Here is a 15719-nt window from a genome sequence, read left to right as displayed (position 1 = left end):
GAAGACCAATGTAGGGGTCTTACCCTGTGATACCCAGGCAGGCATTTTGGTATGACAGGTAATGAAAGAGCAGATCAGGCAGCCAAACAACCAAACAGTACAACACCAGGAAATTGCCAAGTACCATATATAGATTATTTTTAGTGCATAAATAAAAAATTTTAAAAAAATCTGTACATTTTAGTGGTCCGAAAACTTGTAGCTACAAATGAACAAGTTGCTTCAAATCAAAGAGAATCCAGCATTATGGAATTCTAGATTCAGGCAAAACAGAGAGAGGTTGAGGAACAGGCAAATCAGGAAGAGGTTGTACTAGCAAGATTATGCATTGGGTATACACACCCAACCCATGTGTATCTTCATATGGGGTATAACCTACCTCTATGCATGCATTGTTCATCACCACTTACTGTCAAACATATACTCCTAGATTGTATGTACTATGCTCATATCAGAAAAAGTACATTCCATTCACTGTCACAGCTGCAAGTTCCTTTATCACTTGCCAATGTACTGGAAATAATGCAAATTTAAATAAACTGTTTACCTTTCTTAAGCAAATACGAATATATAATTTTCTCTGATGCCAAACTGGACTGATTTATTGCATAAAATTATAACATAAGCATAGGCATATTTTATCCTCTGTTCCCCTCATACCCAATACAAATAAACATCAATACAAATACCAATACCAATAAAGGTGTTAAAACTGTTCAATTAATTAAAAGTTTCCTTTCATTATGTGACTGAAGTGTAGCTCTCATTACATTATCATGACCCAGTTTTGGACTACAAACCTTTTGTTTTCAAAAATTTAAGAATTGTGTTTTATTAGACATGCTTTTTACCATTATTTAATTAATTCTGTGCACTTTTTTGAAACTTAGCATTTGTAATATAGACAAAAGGATGTTAGAAGCTTTTCTGTGTTCATGTGTTTTAACTGATAACCAATGTCTTGACTACTGACTTATAAGTATCTCTTTTTAGTTTATGAGGCCCATCGATCACTGTCTTTTTCATTAAGGATATCAGGCTCTCAACAGTTCGACCATTTTGCTATAAATACTTATGTTGATCTTATTTTTCCATAAATATAAAGTAGCTTATTTTTATCATTATTGATCAAATAGCTTATGTTGCGATTTTCTTCTTTTTTTTCCCCCTTTTTTTTTTTATAGATAAATGGCTCTGAGAAGAAAGTATGGACTGGAATGGTTGGAGAATTAGTTTATGAGCGAGCAGCTATGGTTGTTGCTCCACTCACTATCAACCCTGAAAGGTCCCTAGATATTGAGTTTTCCAAGCCTTTCAAATATCAGGGAATTACAATATTAGAGAAAAAGGTAGCCATATTTATTTGTATATTGCAATTCTTCATAGCATAACAACTAATAATATTGATTTGTTAGGTTGTGAATTCCCTGCAGAGAAGAGACAAGTATAGATAAAATAAATAATAGCAATTATTTTAAGTCTAATAATGTGAAGGTTTTTCAAATGAAACACATCACTGACTGGGCAAAGCATTGTTAGCATTAGCATTAGTAGAGGCATTTGATGCAAGAAAGCAAGCTTATGCAGCATCAGCCAAAAAAAAAAAAAAAAACCCACTTCCACTTCACCCCTCTGTTCATTCAAAATACCTGTCCAGCTGAGCCTTAAACTTATTTAGGCTATCAACCTCCACCACAAGGGATGGAAGTCTGTTCCACCAACCAACCACCCGCTGGCTAAAGGCAAATTTCCGCACGTCTATCCTACATCTGTCTTTCCTCAATTTGAATTTATGCCCTCTCAGGTGATTTTTCTGAGCTAGAGGAAGAATCCCATCAGCATTGAGCATGCTTAAACCATTCAAGGCTTTATACACCTCTATCAGATCACCTCGCTGGTGCCTAGTCTCCAGACACTGTAATTTGCAAAACTTAAGCCTTTCTTCGTAAGAGCACCCCTTTGTTCCATTCACTAATCTTGTTGCCCTTCTCTGTACTCGTTCCAGCAGCTCTACATCCTTCTTGAAATGAGGCCTCCAGACCTGTATACAGTACTCTAGGTGTGGCCTGACCATTGCCTTATACAATGGAATAATCACCTCCTTATCCCTGCTGGAAAAATTCCTGTATATCATTGACAATACTCCATGAGCTACTCTTGCAGCCTGTCTGCACTGCTCAGAGAACTTCATATCTGCCTGCACAACCACCCCCAAGTCCCTTTCATTCTCTACCACTGTCAGTGTAGTACCACAGAGTTGATATGTTGCTCTGGGGTTGCTGTTTCCCATTTGTAGTACTTTACATTTGTCAATGTTAAACTTCATTTGCCACCTCTCAGCCCATCTGCTCAACCTTTCCAGATCCTGTTGCAGCAGCAGCATAGTGTCAGTAGTGTCCTTGACAACCCTGCCAACCTTTGTACCATCTGCAAACTTGGACATTAAGCTTGATATACCATCATCAATATCATTTATAAATACAGAAAACAATAATGGACCCAACACTGAGCCCTGAGGGACTCCACTAATAACATTAGTCCACGATGAGCAGTGTCCATTGATTACCACTCCCTGGCTTCTCCCCCTAAACCACCCCTTTATCCATAGCAGCAATTTGCCTCCAATGTCACACTGCTCCAATTTGTGTAGCAGTCTTCCATGTGCAACAGTATCAAAAGCCTTTCTAAGATCCAAGTATATAATATCAAAGTTATTCCCTGCATCCAGTTCTTTTGTGACTGCATCATAATATCCAATCAAGTTGGTCAGGCAAGACTTCCCCTTAACAAAACCATGCTGTGTCTGAGCTATAACTGAAGTGTTGTCTAAATGAACCTGCAGTGCTTCTTTAACCAGTGCCTCCATTAATTTTCCTGGAACAGAAGTTAAGCTCACAGGTCTATAATTTCTTGTGTCAGCCTTTGATCCTCCTTTGTGAATTGGGGTCACATTTGCACATTTCCAGTCTATGGGTACCTCCCCTGAGTCCAAGGAAGCTCTCATAATTATGGCTAAGGGTTTGCTTACTTCCTTTGCTGCCTCCTTTAATATAACTGGATAGATCCCATCCACCCCGGGTGCCTTTCTTGTGTTTATCTTCAACAGTTTCTCCTCCACTTTACTCCCAGTTATTTCAAGATTCTGTAGCTTACTGCTAGAGTTGAATACACCTCTGGCATTCCCCTTGCTGAATAACTCCTCCTGTGTGAATGTCGATGCAAAATATTCATTTAGTTTGTTAGCTACCTGAGCAGGATCATCAACAGTTGACCCATCAATATCAAGTGGACCAATCTGATTCATCCCCTTCCTTCTAGAGTTTCCATAAGTAAAGAACTCTTTGCTGTTTTTCTTTGCATCCCTTGCCAAGGATTTCTCGTAATCTGCCTTCGCCTGCCTAACCTCCTTTGTAACTTGGTTGCATATCAACTTGTATCTATCATAGGCTTCTGTGTCATATGTTAATTTGTAAGTATCCCATGCATTTTTCTTCTCTGCCATATGCCTCATTAGTTCATCTGACATCCATTTTGGCCTAAACTTTGAACAATATTTCTTAGTTGGTATGTAAAGCCTAGTAGCTTCCAAGATAAGTTCTTTGAATGCTTCCCATTTTGAATTTGCTGTTGGTAACATCATCAGTAGGTCCCACTGTATAGAATTTAAATACTGTCTCAGTCCATCGTAGTCGCCTTTATGGAAGCAATAACCCTTCCCTTTACCCCTAATGGTAGTTACCTCTTTGAGTAAATCCCATTTCAGCACACTGTGATCACTGCCACCTAGTGGTTCATTTATCTGCAGATTCTTAATGCATGAAGAATCACTGCTGATAATCAAATCAAGAGTATTACTCCCTCTAGTTGCCTCCCGAACATGCTGATGTAGAAAACAATCATCCAATAAATCCACAAAAGCCCTGCTAGTGTGTGAGTAACCAGCCCCCAAATTCCAGTCAATATCTGGGAAATTAAAATCTCCCATTATAAGACTCTCTGATTTACTGGCCCACTCTATTTCCCTGTACAGTTCCTTATTATACTCATCAGAGTCGTTAGGCCTTTAGCACACTCCTACTCTCAATTTTGATCTCCCAATGCTTATGTCACACCAAACTGACTCAACACTGCACTGTCCGGCGATGTCGACTGGCTTCACTTCCTTGGTTTTTATGTGTTTCTTAACTAATAGCATAACCCCTCCCCCTTTCCTATCCTGTCTATCCTTTCTGTAGACGTTGTACTCCCCAAATTGCAGTTCTGCATCCCTTATACCTGTATGACACCACGTCTCTAATATCCCAACAATATCTGCCTTTGATGTTTTGAGCAATACCTCAAATTCATCAAATTTCTTTACTAAACTCCTAGCATTGGTGTACACGCAAGTATACCTGCACCTGTTTCTATTCTTAGGAAGGACAACCCTAACACAACCCATGTGTTTACTTGTACCGCAATGGCTCCCAGCAGTCTCTGAAATACCATGCATCTTGTTTTTCAGGCTTCTGCTCATTCTAATAGAAGCAGTGCAAGAATCTCTTTCACCTCTGCCAGTGGCTACTGTCAATCTATTGGTCTTTGTCTCCCCCCAAGGTAGCAGTTTTCCGACCCACCTAACACTGCCTCGATAGCATCAGCAAATATTCTTGCACCCTTTCTATTTAAGTGTATCCCATCCCTGTAGAAGCAATCTCTCCTGTTAACAAGTACAGTCCAGGCTGAAAAAAACTCTACCCCTTGAGCCTTGCACAATCTTTCCAGGGCCGAATTGATTGACAAGGCTCTCATCATATACTCCCTCCTATCGTGTCTGGGCAGAATTGCAGACACTTTCAAATTCAACCCTAATTCTCGGCTTTTGTTCAACAGTGACCTGTACTTGTTAAGTAATTCTGCCGGTCTCCTACTCCTAATATTATTAGTGCCAACGTGTGCAACTATATCACCTTTTGTGCCCTTAAAAGATGATATTCGCTATTTGTTGTTGTTGTTTGTTTTTTTACATCAAAGAAGCTAAGGCCATGAGGCATCAGTTTACTTGACTGTGAATTTCTGAGATTCAAGTCATTCAAGGCATGAAAAAAGTCCTTATAAATTCCTCCAACCTTAACCCACACTTTTTCCATGTAATCTGGAAAAGGTATGGACTTGGCTGCTTTGGTGGAAAGGATGACAGTGATTGTGGTACCTGCAGGAAGTGGGAAGTGTATATAATGAACTGTGCAGTACACTTGTGTGAGGTGCATGTCACTGATTTGTCTGAATCATCACTGTGCAATAATGTAATTTCTGTTTACAGAAGAAACTCCTCTAAATGAAATTTTTTTATCATATGCATGTTACTAATGAACTTTTGCTGAGGCAAGCAACAATTTACAAATAGTGCAAACAGTACAAATACGATTGCCTATCATTAATATTTAAGAATAATACTACTAATACCACTGATAATAATAATAATAATTATTATTATTATTATTATTATTATTATTATTATTATTGTAAGTGTCATTATTAATATAAGTATTGTAATAATTAATTGGCAATGTTACCAAAAGCAAATTCTAAATGGGAAGTATTCGGAGAAGTAGTCAAAGAAGGTACTGTACTAGACTTTTCATACCAACAAAGAAATACTGTTTAAGATTAACTATTGAGACATGTTGCAGAGGAGAAACGTGTATGGGATGCATATAATTTATCAGGTGATACAGAAGCCTATGGTAGACATAAATTAGTCTGTTCAAGTGACAAAGGAGGTTAGTCAAGCTAAGGCAGATTACGAGAGATCTCTGGCAAAGACTGCAAAACAAAAAAAACAGCAAATGCTTCTATGATTATATTAACAGTAGAAACTGTAAAATATTAGTATAAGTACCATAGTTTCCCATAAATTTGAACTATGTATGTAGCGTAAAGGCATCATTTTAATTGTATGTCATATTGTGTGAGTGCTTTCACAATATGGCTGCTTTCGGAGTAGAATTTAGGGGTGGAATTTTTTTCAGCCTGGACTGTACTTGTTAACAGGAGAGATTGCTTCTACAGGGATGGGATACACTTAAATAGAAAGGATGCAAGAATATTTGCTGATGCTATCGAGGCAGTGTTACGTGGGTCGGAAAAATGCTAGCTTGGGGGGAGACAAAGACGAATAGATTAACAGTAGCCACTGGCAGAGGTGAAAGAGATTCTTCCACTGCTTCTATTGGAATGAGCAGAAGCCTGAAAAACAAGATTCAGGATATTTCAGAGACTGCTGGGAGTCATTGCGGTACAAGTAAACACATGGGTTGTGTTAGGGTAGCTAAGAATAGAAATAGGTGCATGTATACTTGCGTGTACACCAATGCTAGGAGTTTAGTAAATAAATTTGATGAATTTGAGGTATTGCTCAAAACAACAAAGGCAGATATTGTTGGGATATCAGAGACGTGGTGTCACACAGATATAAGGAATGCAGAACTGGAATTTGGGGAGTAAAATGTCTACAGTAAGGATAGACTGGATAGGAAGGGAGGAGGGATTATGCTATTAGTTAAAAAATACATAAAATCCAAGGAAGTGAAGCCAGTGGATATCGCTGGACAGTGCAGTGTCGAGTCAGTTTGGTGTGACGTAAGCATTGGGAGATCAAAATTGAGAATAGGAGTGTGCTATAGACCTAATGACTCTGATGAGTATAACAAGAAACTGTACAGGGAAATTAGAGTGGGCCAGTAAATCAGAGAGTCTTATAATGGGGGATTTTAATTTCCCAGATATTGACTGGAATTTGGGGGCTGGTCACTCACACACTAGCAAGGCTTTTGTGGATTTATTGGATGATTGTTTTCTACATCAGCATGTTCGGGAGGCAACTAGAGGGAGGAATACTCTTGATTTGATTATCAGCAGTGATTCTTCATGCATTAAGAATCTGCAGATAAATGAACCACTAGGTGGCAGTGATCACAGTGTGCTGAAGTGGGATTTACTCAAAGAGGTAACTACCATTAGGGGTAAAGGGAAGCGTTATTGCTTTCGTAAAGGCGACTACGATGGACTGAGACAGTATTTAAATTATATACAGTAGGACCAACTGATGATGTTACCAACAGCAAATTCAAAATGGGAAGCATTCAAAGAACTTATCTTGGAAGCTACTAGGCTTTACATACCAACTAAGAAATATTGTTCAAGGTTTAGGCCTAAATGGATGTCAGATGAACTGATGAGGCATATGGCAGAGAAGAAACATGCATGGGATACATACAAATTAACACATGACACAGAAGCCTATGATAGATACAAGTTGATATGCAACCAAGTTACAAAGGAGGTTAGGCAGGCGAAGGCAGATTACGAGAAATCCTTGGCAAGGGATGCAAAGAAAAACAGCAAAGAGTTCTTTACTTATGTAAACTCTAGAAGGAAGGGGATGAATCAGATTGGTCCACTTGATATTGATGGGTCAACTGTTGATAATCCTGCTCAGGTAGCTAACAAACTAAATGAATATTTTGCATCAACATTCACACATGAGGAGTTATTTAGCGAGGGGAAAGCCAGAGGTGTATTCAACTCTGGCAGTAAGCTAGAGAATCTTATAATAACTGAGAGTAAAGTGGAGGAGAAATTGTTGAAGATAAACACAAGAAAGTCACCCGGGGTGGATGGGATCTATCCAATTATATTAAAGGAGGCAGCAGAGGAAATTAGCAAACCCTTAGCCATAATTATGAGAGCTTCCTTGGATTCAGGGGAGGTACCCACAGACTGGAGATGTGCAAATGTGACCCCAATTTACAAAGGAGGATCAAAGGCTGACACAAGTAATTATAGACCTGTGAGTTAAACTTCTGTTCCAGGAAAATTAATGGAGGCACTGGTTAAAGAAGCACTGCAGGATCATTTAGACAAGACTTCAGTTATAGCTTGGACACAGCATGGTTTTGTTAAGGGGAAGTCTTGCCTGACCAATTTAATTGGATACTATGATGCAGTCACAAAAGAACTGAACTGGATGCAGGGAATAACTCTGATATTATATACTTGGATCTTAGAAAGGCTTTTGATACTGTTGCACATGGAAGACTGCTGCACAAATTGGAGCAGTGTGACACTGGAGGCAAATTGCTGCTGTGGATAAAGGGGTGGCTGAGGGGGAGAAGACAGAGAGTGGTAATCAATGGACACTGCTCGTCGTGGACTAATGTTATTAGTGGAGTCCCTCAGGGCTCAGTGTTGGGTCCATTATTGTTTTCTGTATTCATAAATGATATTGATGATGGTATATCAAGCTTAATGTCGAAGTTTGCAGACGATACAAAGGTAGGCAGGGTTGTCAAGGACACTACTGACACTATGCTGCTGCAACAGGATCTGGAAAGGTTGAGCAAGATGGGCTGAGAGGTGGCAAATGAAGTTTAACATTGACAAATGTAAAGTACTACACATGGGAAACAGCCACCCCAGAGCAACGTATCAACTCTGTGGCACTACACTGACAGTGGTAGAGAATGAAAGGGACCTGGGGGTGGTTGTGCAGGCAGATATGAAGTTCTCTGAGCAGTGCAGACGGGCTGCAAGAGTAGCTCATGGTGTATTGTCAATGATATATAGGAATTTTTCTAGCAGGGATAAGGAGGTGATTATTCTCTTGTATAAGGCAATGGTCAGACCACGCCTAGAGTACTGTATACAGGTCTGGAGGCCTCATTTCAAGAAGGATGTAGAGCTGCTGGAACGAGTACAGAGAAGGGCAACAAGATTAGTGAATGGAACAAAGGGGTGCTCTTATGAAGAAAGGCTTAAGGTTTGCAAATTACAGTGTCTGGAGACTAGGCACCAGCGAGGTGATCTGATAGAGGTGTATAAAGCCTTGAATGGTTTGAGCATGCTCAATGCTGATGGGATTCTTCCTCTCGCTCAGAATAATCACCTGAGAGGGCATAAATTCAAATTGAGGAAAGACAGATGTAGGATAGACGTGAGGAAATTTGCCTTTAGCCAGAGGGTGGTTGGTTGGTGGAATAGACTTCCATCACTTGTCGTGGAAGTTGATAGCCTAAATAAGTTTAAGGCTCAGCTGGACAGGTATTTCGAACAAACAGAGGGGTGAAGTGGAAGTGGTTATTTTTTATTTATTTATTTATTTATTTGTTTTTTTTTTTTTTTTGGGCTGATGCTGTATAAGCTTGCTTTCTTGCATCAAATGCCTCTACTAATGCTAATGCTAATAAATAAAAAATAAAAAAAAACAAGGTCAAACAAAATAATTAAGTATAACAGTACCATTCAACCGACAAAACTTTACACAAGCATTTTAGCCTAGAAGCAGGCACAAACCTTATAAACAGAGTATCAGAGTACAGAGTATTTTTTGGGTCTAACGGCACCAGGGATTTACCCCATCTTCGCGTATGTTCTTTGTATTGAGGACAGTACGCTGTCAAGCCCAGAGGTTTAAAAGTGTGTGGATCATGTATTGTGTAATATGTTGTGCCCCTTGTTCCTCTGGCTTGTTAGCTGCCAGGCCCCAGATGGGACCTGTCATTTACGTACTCCGCCACGTGGAGGCCAGCCAGGTGTTCCCTTAATGTTTGCTCTTGCAGGTCCTACCACCTATTTTCCTGAGATTTCAGTGGCTAGGACCTTAAAAAAAAAAAAAAAAATTCTTCTTTTCTTTTGGGCACAGATGGTACATTACACACAACTTAGAGGGGCTATAGGCGTAAGCACTGGAGGTAATAATATTTCCTAATAGGTCGGGCATGAATTTTGGTGTTTTAAATTTGGACGTGTGGGTCAGGCGCTGTTGTAAAGAGAAAGAGATGGGAGGGGAGGTGGAAGACTGGGAGGTTGGAAATTGGAAGTAAGGGTCTATAGGGAAGATGACCCCTGTTGAAATAGTGGGGCATGCCCATGTCCCACCAGAGGAGAAAGAGGGGTGGCAGGAGAGGGAGGCGACAGCATTCCGTCCCCCCCCACTAGGGAAAGAGGAGTAAAAAGCAGGCTAGACAGAGCCGGGGCGCTATATGGCATCATAGGATGCAATCTTCAAGGTCAGAGTCCAAGTTTCAATCTTCGTGTTTGCATTGGTCCAGTGGAGGTCCAAGTCCAGAATTCAGGTCCAGTTTGTTACGTTCATGTGTTTTATCTGCTTCAGGTGGTCACTATTTCAGAGTTTCGCAGTCATCTCAGGTAGTTACGTCTGTGTTTTCATAGGTTAGTGATGATGTGGCATGGATCTTTGTCTTTCAAAGAGTTTGCGGGCAAAGATAGTGAAAGCCCAGTAATTATCTTCCTCTTGCAATATTATTTCTTCTTGGTTTTTTAGCAAGGAGTTGATTCGTGTAGATAGCTGACATCTGAGGTCCTTGTAGTTGTCACAGTCATGGATAAGATGTTCCCATGTTTCCTCCTGACCGCAGTTACAGCTCGGGTTGTCAGAGATTCCCAGCTCATGGAGTTTTCCTCTGACGGAGCTGTGTCCTGTAAGAAGGAAGGTTGTGTGCAAGCCAGGGGAAAACCAGGACGGGGAAATAGGATATACCCTGCTGACATCGGGTATAAATTTTTTGGTGACTTGACCTTTTGTGGTAAGGTTCCATCTATTTTGCCAGATAGATTGCAGGTGTTCTGTTAGCCTCTTATTTTCTGAGGATTTGCTTTTCTGTGGATCTGTTGTGTAGCCTAAATAAGTTGTGGTTCTTCCTTTTGAATGTTGGTGTGGCAGCCCACAGCGCACAATCACCAGGTCCAGGGGAAGGAAGCCTGCCAGGACCTGGAGTGCATTGGTGCTCACCATGCAGCAGGCTCTAGTTGTTGTCAATAGTATGGATCGGTGGATCGACTCCAGCTTTTTCTTGTTGCTGTGTTTTTGGTTATCAGGGCCGAGAGCCTTCTTGCTTCTGAGATAACAGAGATGAGATGTGAAGTTCAAGTTTTGGTCTAGTGTTATTCCTAAGTATTTTAGTTCCTGTTTGAGTTTGATGGTTGCTCCATTTATTTTGATTAGTGGAGGTCTACCAGGGTCAAGGTGACCCCTGAGGAGTATTGAGTTTGTTTTTTCGGTTGAGATCGTTAGAAGATTCCTCTTGGCCCAATCCTGTACATGTGTGTGGCATGATTGCCTATGGCCTCCAGTTGAGCCCTGCTGTCTGCTTGAAGCATCATAATCAGATCATCAGCGTATGCCTGTGTAATGACATTTGGAACATCCAGGTTTAAAAACTCATCAAGCACCAGGTTCCACAGGAGCGGCCCCAGGACAGATCCCAGGGGGCAGCCCCTGTAAACGAGTCTGAATGCAGAGGTAAAGGGAGTGCTGACAGTGATTTTTCGGTTTTCCAGGTAAGATTTCATGCAGCGAAATAGATTTGATGAGATTTCAGCCCGTCGGAGCCTGGCTAGAACACTGGGCCACCAGAGGGAGTCAAAGGCTCCAGCGAAGTCAATTGAGATGAGGAGGAAATATTTCTTGTTACAGTTTCTGACTGCATCGATGATCCTCTCGAAGGCATCAGTGGTGGAGCATCCCCTCCTGAAACCAAATGGTTTCTTGGCATCAATTGAGCATTCTGGTAACGGTTTTCAATTCTGTGGTAGATGAGTCACTCAAAGAGCTTGCTCAGCATCGACAGCAGAGCGATAGGCCTGTATGAAACCTTATAAACAGTTGAGGTTAAATCCAGTAAGTCCTGCAGTCATTAGTAGCAAAGTCAAAGTCAATCACCAATAACAAAGTAGGCGCCTCCGTAGCCAGGTGGGAAGGAGCAGCAGTGCGTAGCGCACGCTTCTTGATTAGACCGGGGTTCGAGCCCGTCACCACCAAATACGGAGGATGCGGAAAGGTCAAGGAATGACCACCGCATATCCCGGAGCAATATGGCCTTAGTTGCTAATGCTCCAAAAAAAAAAAAAAAAAAAAAAAACCAAAACCAATAACAAAGTCACAGTCAGTTAACAGCCATCCAAGCAAAGGAGCACAGGAATTTTCATTGCCAAATTAAGTTGTAGTTGTAGGACACTTGTAGAGTTTCAAAAAAAAAAAAAAACAACACACAGCGCACAAGTCCAGAATTGTAGATCTTGTTGAGAAAATGGACGTCATTTCAGTGAAGGTGAAGAGTCTTGAGCTGAATTTGAAACATTCACAGGTGCAGTCATTGCAGAAAGGACTGCAAGCCTTTTTTATTGAAGGTTGCCTTAGCAAAATCCTGAAGTGTGCAGTAACTCGTGGCATTTGATACAATATTAGGTTCCAATCCTGATGAAAAGTTGGGAATTGCATTCTGCCGAATTACTCGAAATCCATTGTATGAGGGACAAGAGTACAACACATGCTGCCAATCGTCCACGCCGCCACAATGACAGAGTTCCTTAGGAGACAAGTGAAATTTAAACAGTTTCTTATTTAATGATCCATGTCCTGATATCAAATAGGAGGTAAACAAGTCAAGGCTAAACCAAACTGTAGATTTTTTATCCGTAAGAGAGTCAACTTCAGGAAAAAAACTTACGTGTTACACTGCCCAGTGATGTGCCATCCCACCTACTCTGCCACAAATTGATCAACTCTTGCCAAATTCCTTGTCATTCAGCTTTAACATCGACTTGAGTGTTAATAGAAATTCCAAGGATCTGAGTGGGAATCTGACATTTCAGGCGATAACATAAGCCTCTGAAAATTACGTAGTGATCGAGTAGTAACGTCCCAGCTAAAACCTGCAAAGCAGGTGTTGAAACTGTTCGACAAATCTTCAAAATACAAAGTAACATTGTACGCTGGATTGACATCAATTTTGGTTGAAATTGTACAGTCTGCACCCTATGAAACCAAGCACCAGCAGCATAGGCAGCCATAGGGAGAAACACAGAGTTATAGTAGATTCTTAAACATCTTCTAGAAAGACCCCACTCAGTTCTAGAAACTCTGACAAGAGCGCCGGTGAAATTTCTGATCTTAATTCACAGATTGGACAAATGAGGGAGAAAATTTAACTTGCTGTCAATAGTTATTCCCAAAAGTTTAATTTCCGTTATTAGAGGTATTTGTGTATTGTTTATATTAACTCTTGGTGGTCGACGAACGTTCAATTTAGAGCCAAGGATCATAATTTTTGTCGTGGTAGAACTAATTTTTAACTTATTTTCAACTGTCCATTGTTGAAGATTAGATAGAACTTTCTCAGCGGATATGTCAATAGATTTTGAATTGCCACCAACAAGGACTGTTAAATCATCTGCATATGCCATGATCTTCAAGTTATCAAAGGTTCGGGTAATCCAACCTTGCAGAACAAAGTTCCAGAAAAGTGGTCCCAAAATGGAGCCTTGAGGACACCCTTGAAAGACCTGATGCAAAATTTGTCTGTACTTAGATCTGGCAGTGATAAATCTGTTAGAGAAATAGCTCTTAATTAAAAGATAAAGTTGCTGGGAACATTCGGCATGACGTAAACGTTCGAGGGCACTTCCCCACCAAAGGGAGTCAAAAGCACCCTCAAAGTCAATAAAGATAGCAAGAGTATACTTGAAACTGGAGTGTTCACCAGAAGAAATGAAGTCAACAAGGGCATCCTCGCAGGACCTTCCAGGAGTGAATCTGTATTGATTAGGCGCAATTAGTCCCTGTTCCAATAACAAGTTGTTTAATCGCAGGGCATTAAACAACTTGTTATTGGAATCTAATTGTTGTTTAATCTAATAGCTTACCATGGTTAGCCAATAAGGCTATAGGCCGATAAGACTTCGGTTCCTGAGGGGGGCTTGTCTGGTTTCCTAATCAGCTTGATAAGGGCAGTCTTCCACAGATGCGGGAAAGTCCTAGCATCTAAACATTTATTGAAAAGTTGTAGAAGTATACTGGGCCTAATCTTGGCGAGCCATACAATAAAGGTACTCTCCAGCATGTCCATCCCTGGGCATTTCTTAACTTTCACTTATTTGACTGCTGTGTCCAACTCAATGGCACTAAAAGACTCAGTCTTAATTGAAGAAACATACAAAGAATTGGCAGAACGAATATTAGTGTGAGAATCAGAATCGGAGCACACATTGTCCTGTAGAAAAAGATTATCTAGATAATGTTTACAGAATCCGTCCATTTAGTGGTCTCCAGACCATTGTATACGGTCGATTCATACACTTCTTGTGTAAATAATTTATTTCTTACAATTTTATAAAGTAGCTCCCACGGATCTGCATTACCAGAGTTGTACACAAATTCTGTCCAAGTTTCCTTCTTTCTGGTAGCAATTGCCTTCGCATAACGTTTCTTGAGACCAACGTAACAATTATAAAAGATGCAAACATCAGCCTGAGACAAATGATGATTTCGCTGATAGGTGCATCGAGCGCGGTGGACCTGTTTCCGAAGCGAAGATAATTCTGACGACCACCAGGAACAAGTTCTGGAATTGACAATTTTTTCCCTTGATGATTTATATGATGCATTAATCAAAATTTTTTGAATCTGTGTCGCAGCTTCAGACACAGACATGGCATCAAAATGAGAGTTAGTCAGTTTGGAGAAATCAGCATTTACAGAGTATTCAAATATGTCCCAATTAATATTATTAATTGAGAAACGAACATACTCAGGCACACAGATACTCGAATCTGAGGGACGAGAAAGTATGGAGACCGAGAAAGAAATTGCCCGATGGTCACTAGTTGTCCAGTTAAGCTGTACAGTCCAATCATTGATAGCTAGATTACAGAAGGAATTTGAAAAAGTGATATCAATGTTTGATTCGCTGGACAAGCTGGAGAACATAGTGAACTGTTGAGGTCTGTTAAAAATCTTCATATTATTATTAATAATAAATTCTTCCAGTAACTGTCCTTGAGCATCAGAGCATGCACTAAACCAAAACTTAGACTTGGCGTTTACATCCGCTGAAATAAGGACATTATGAGGACCCAGAAAATTCAATGTAGATTCTAAATAATTTAATGAATTATTTAAGTCTTCAGATGGAGGGCAGTATATTGAGATGATATAAAAGGTCATGGTAGAATATGTGACAAGGATACAAGTTGCAGTTTGGTGACAGAGACCATTAATGACAGCTACATCAATTTTGTCATTTAATACAACAATACAAGTCTTCAATTGCTGGTGAACAGGTTGGATTATTTGGGTGGAAAGAGAATAACCTGTGATCTTTGAACAATCTCCCATTTGCCCTTTAGCAAAATATGGCTCTTGAATAGTGACGATGTCGATTGAGTTTTGTTCTGCTTTAATCTAATCTCGTCCGAAACAACTCGAGAATGATGTCCGTTGATCTGCATAAGTTTCAGATTAATAGAGTGAACACTAGGCAAGTTCATACTATTAACCCTGGTAAGGTACCCTGGTAATGCAATTAAAACAATGCCTTTATACTACATACGTAGTTCAAATTTATGGGTAAACTATGGTGTACCTACACTGATGTTATATACAGGCAGTTCTCGCTTTACGAGTTCCTGGGTTTATGAGTTTTTTTTTTCCTAAATATCAAGTATCAACAAAATTGAGAATATGAACATTAATTCCAAAAAAATTAATGTTAAACATTCATAAATACTGCATTACAGACCACGTGCTTAGTTATACAATACAGTGTAATCCACTTTACGATGTTAATCAGTTTTAGAGACGCCATCATATCGTTAAAATATTGTAATGTGAACCCAATAACACATTGTTTTTTGGTAATTCGTTTCAAGATCTCGGAAGT

General features: G+C 40.0%; 1 protein-coding gene across 1 annotated transcript in view; it reads left to right on the top strand.

Annotated features, from left to right (window-relative positions):
• The window catches only part of LOC150082411 (glutamate [NMDA] receptor subunit 1-like), a 514944-nt gene that overhangs the window by 373025 nt on the left and 126200 nt on the right, over positions 1 to 15719 (top strand). The window contains exon 12 of the mRNA XM_090380513.1: positions 1185 to 1349. Coding sequence (XP_090236639.1) covers positions 1185 to 1349 — 165 coding nt within the window. The remainder of the gene's footprint in view (positions 1 to 1184; positions 1350 to 15719) is intronic.

Source organism: Mastigoproctus giganteus, chromosome 8 (genome assembly GCF_048544385.1).
Source record: "Mastigoproctus giganteus isolate SK-2022 chromosome 8, ASM4854438v1, whole genome shotgun sequence".
Taxonomy (NCBI): domain Eukaryota; kingdom Metazoa; phylum Arthropoda; class Arachnida; order Uropygi; family Thelyphonidae; genus Mastigoproctus; species Mastigoproctus giganteus.
Note: the sequence above shows the minus strand (reverse complement) of the source record. Positions and strands in the feature narration are given on the sequence as shown.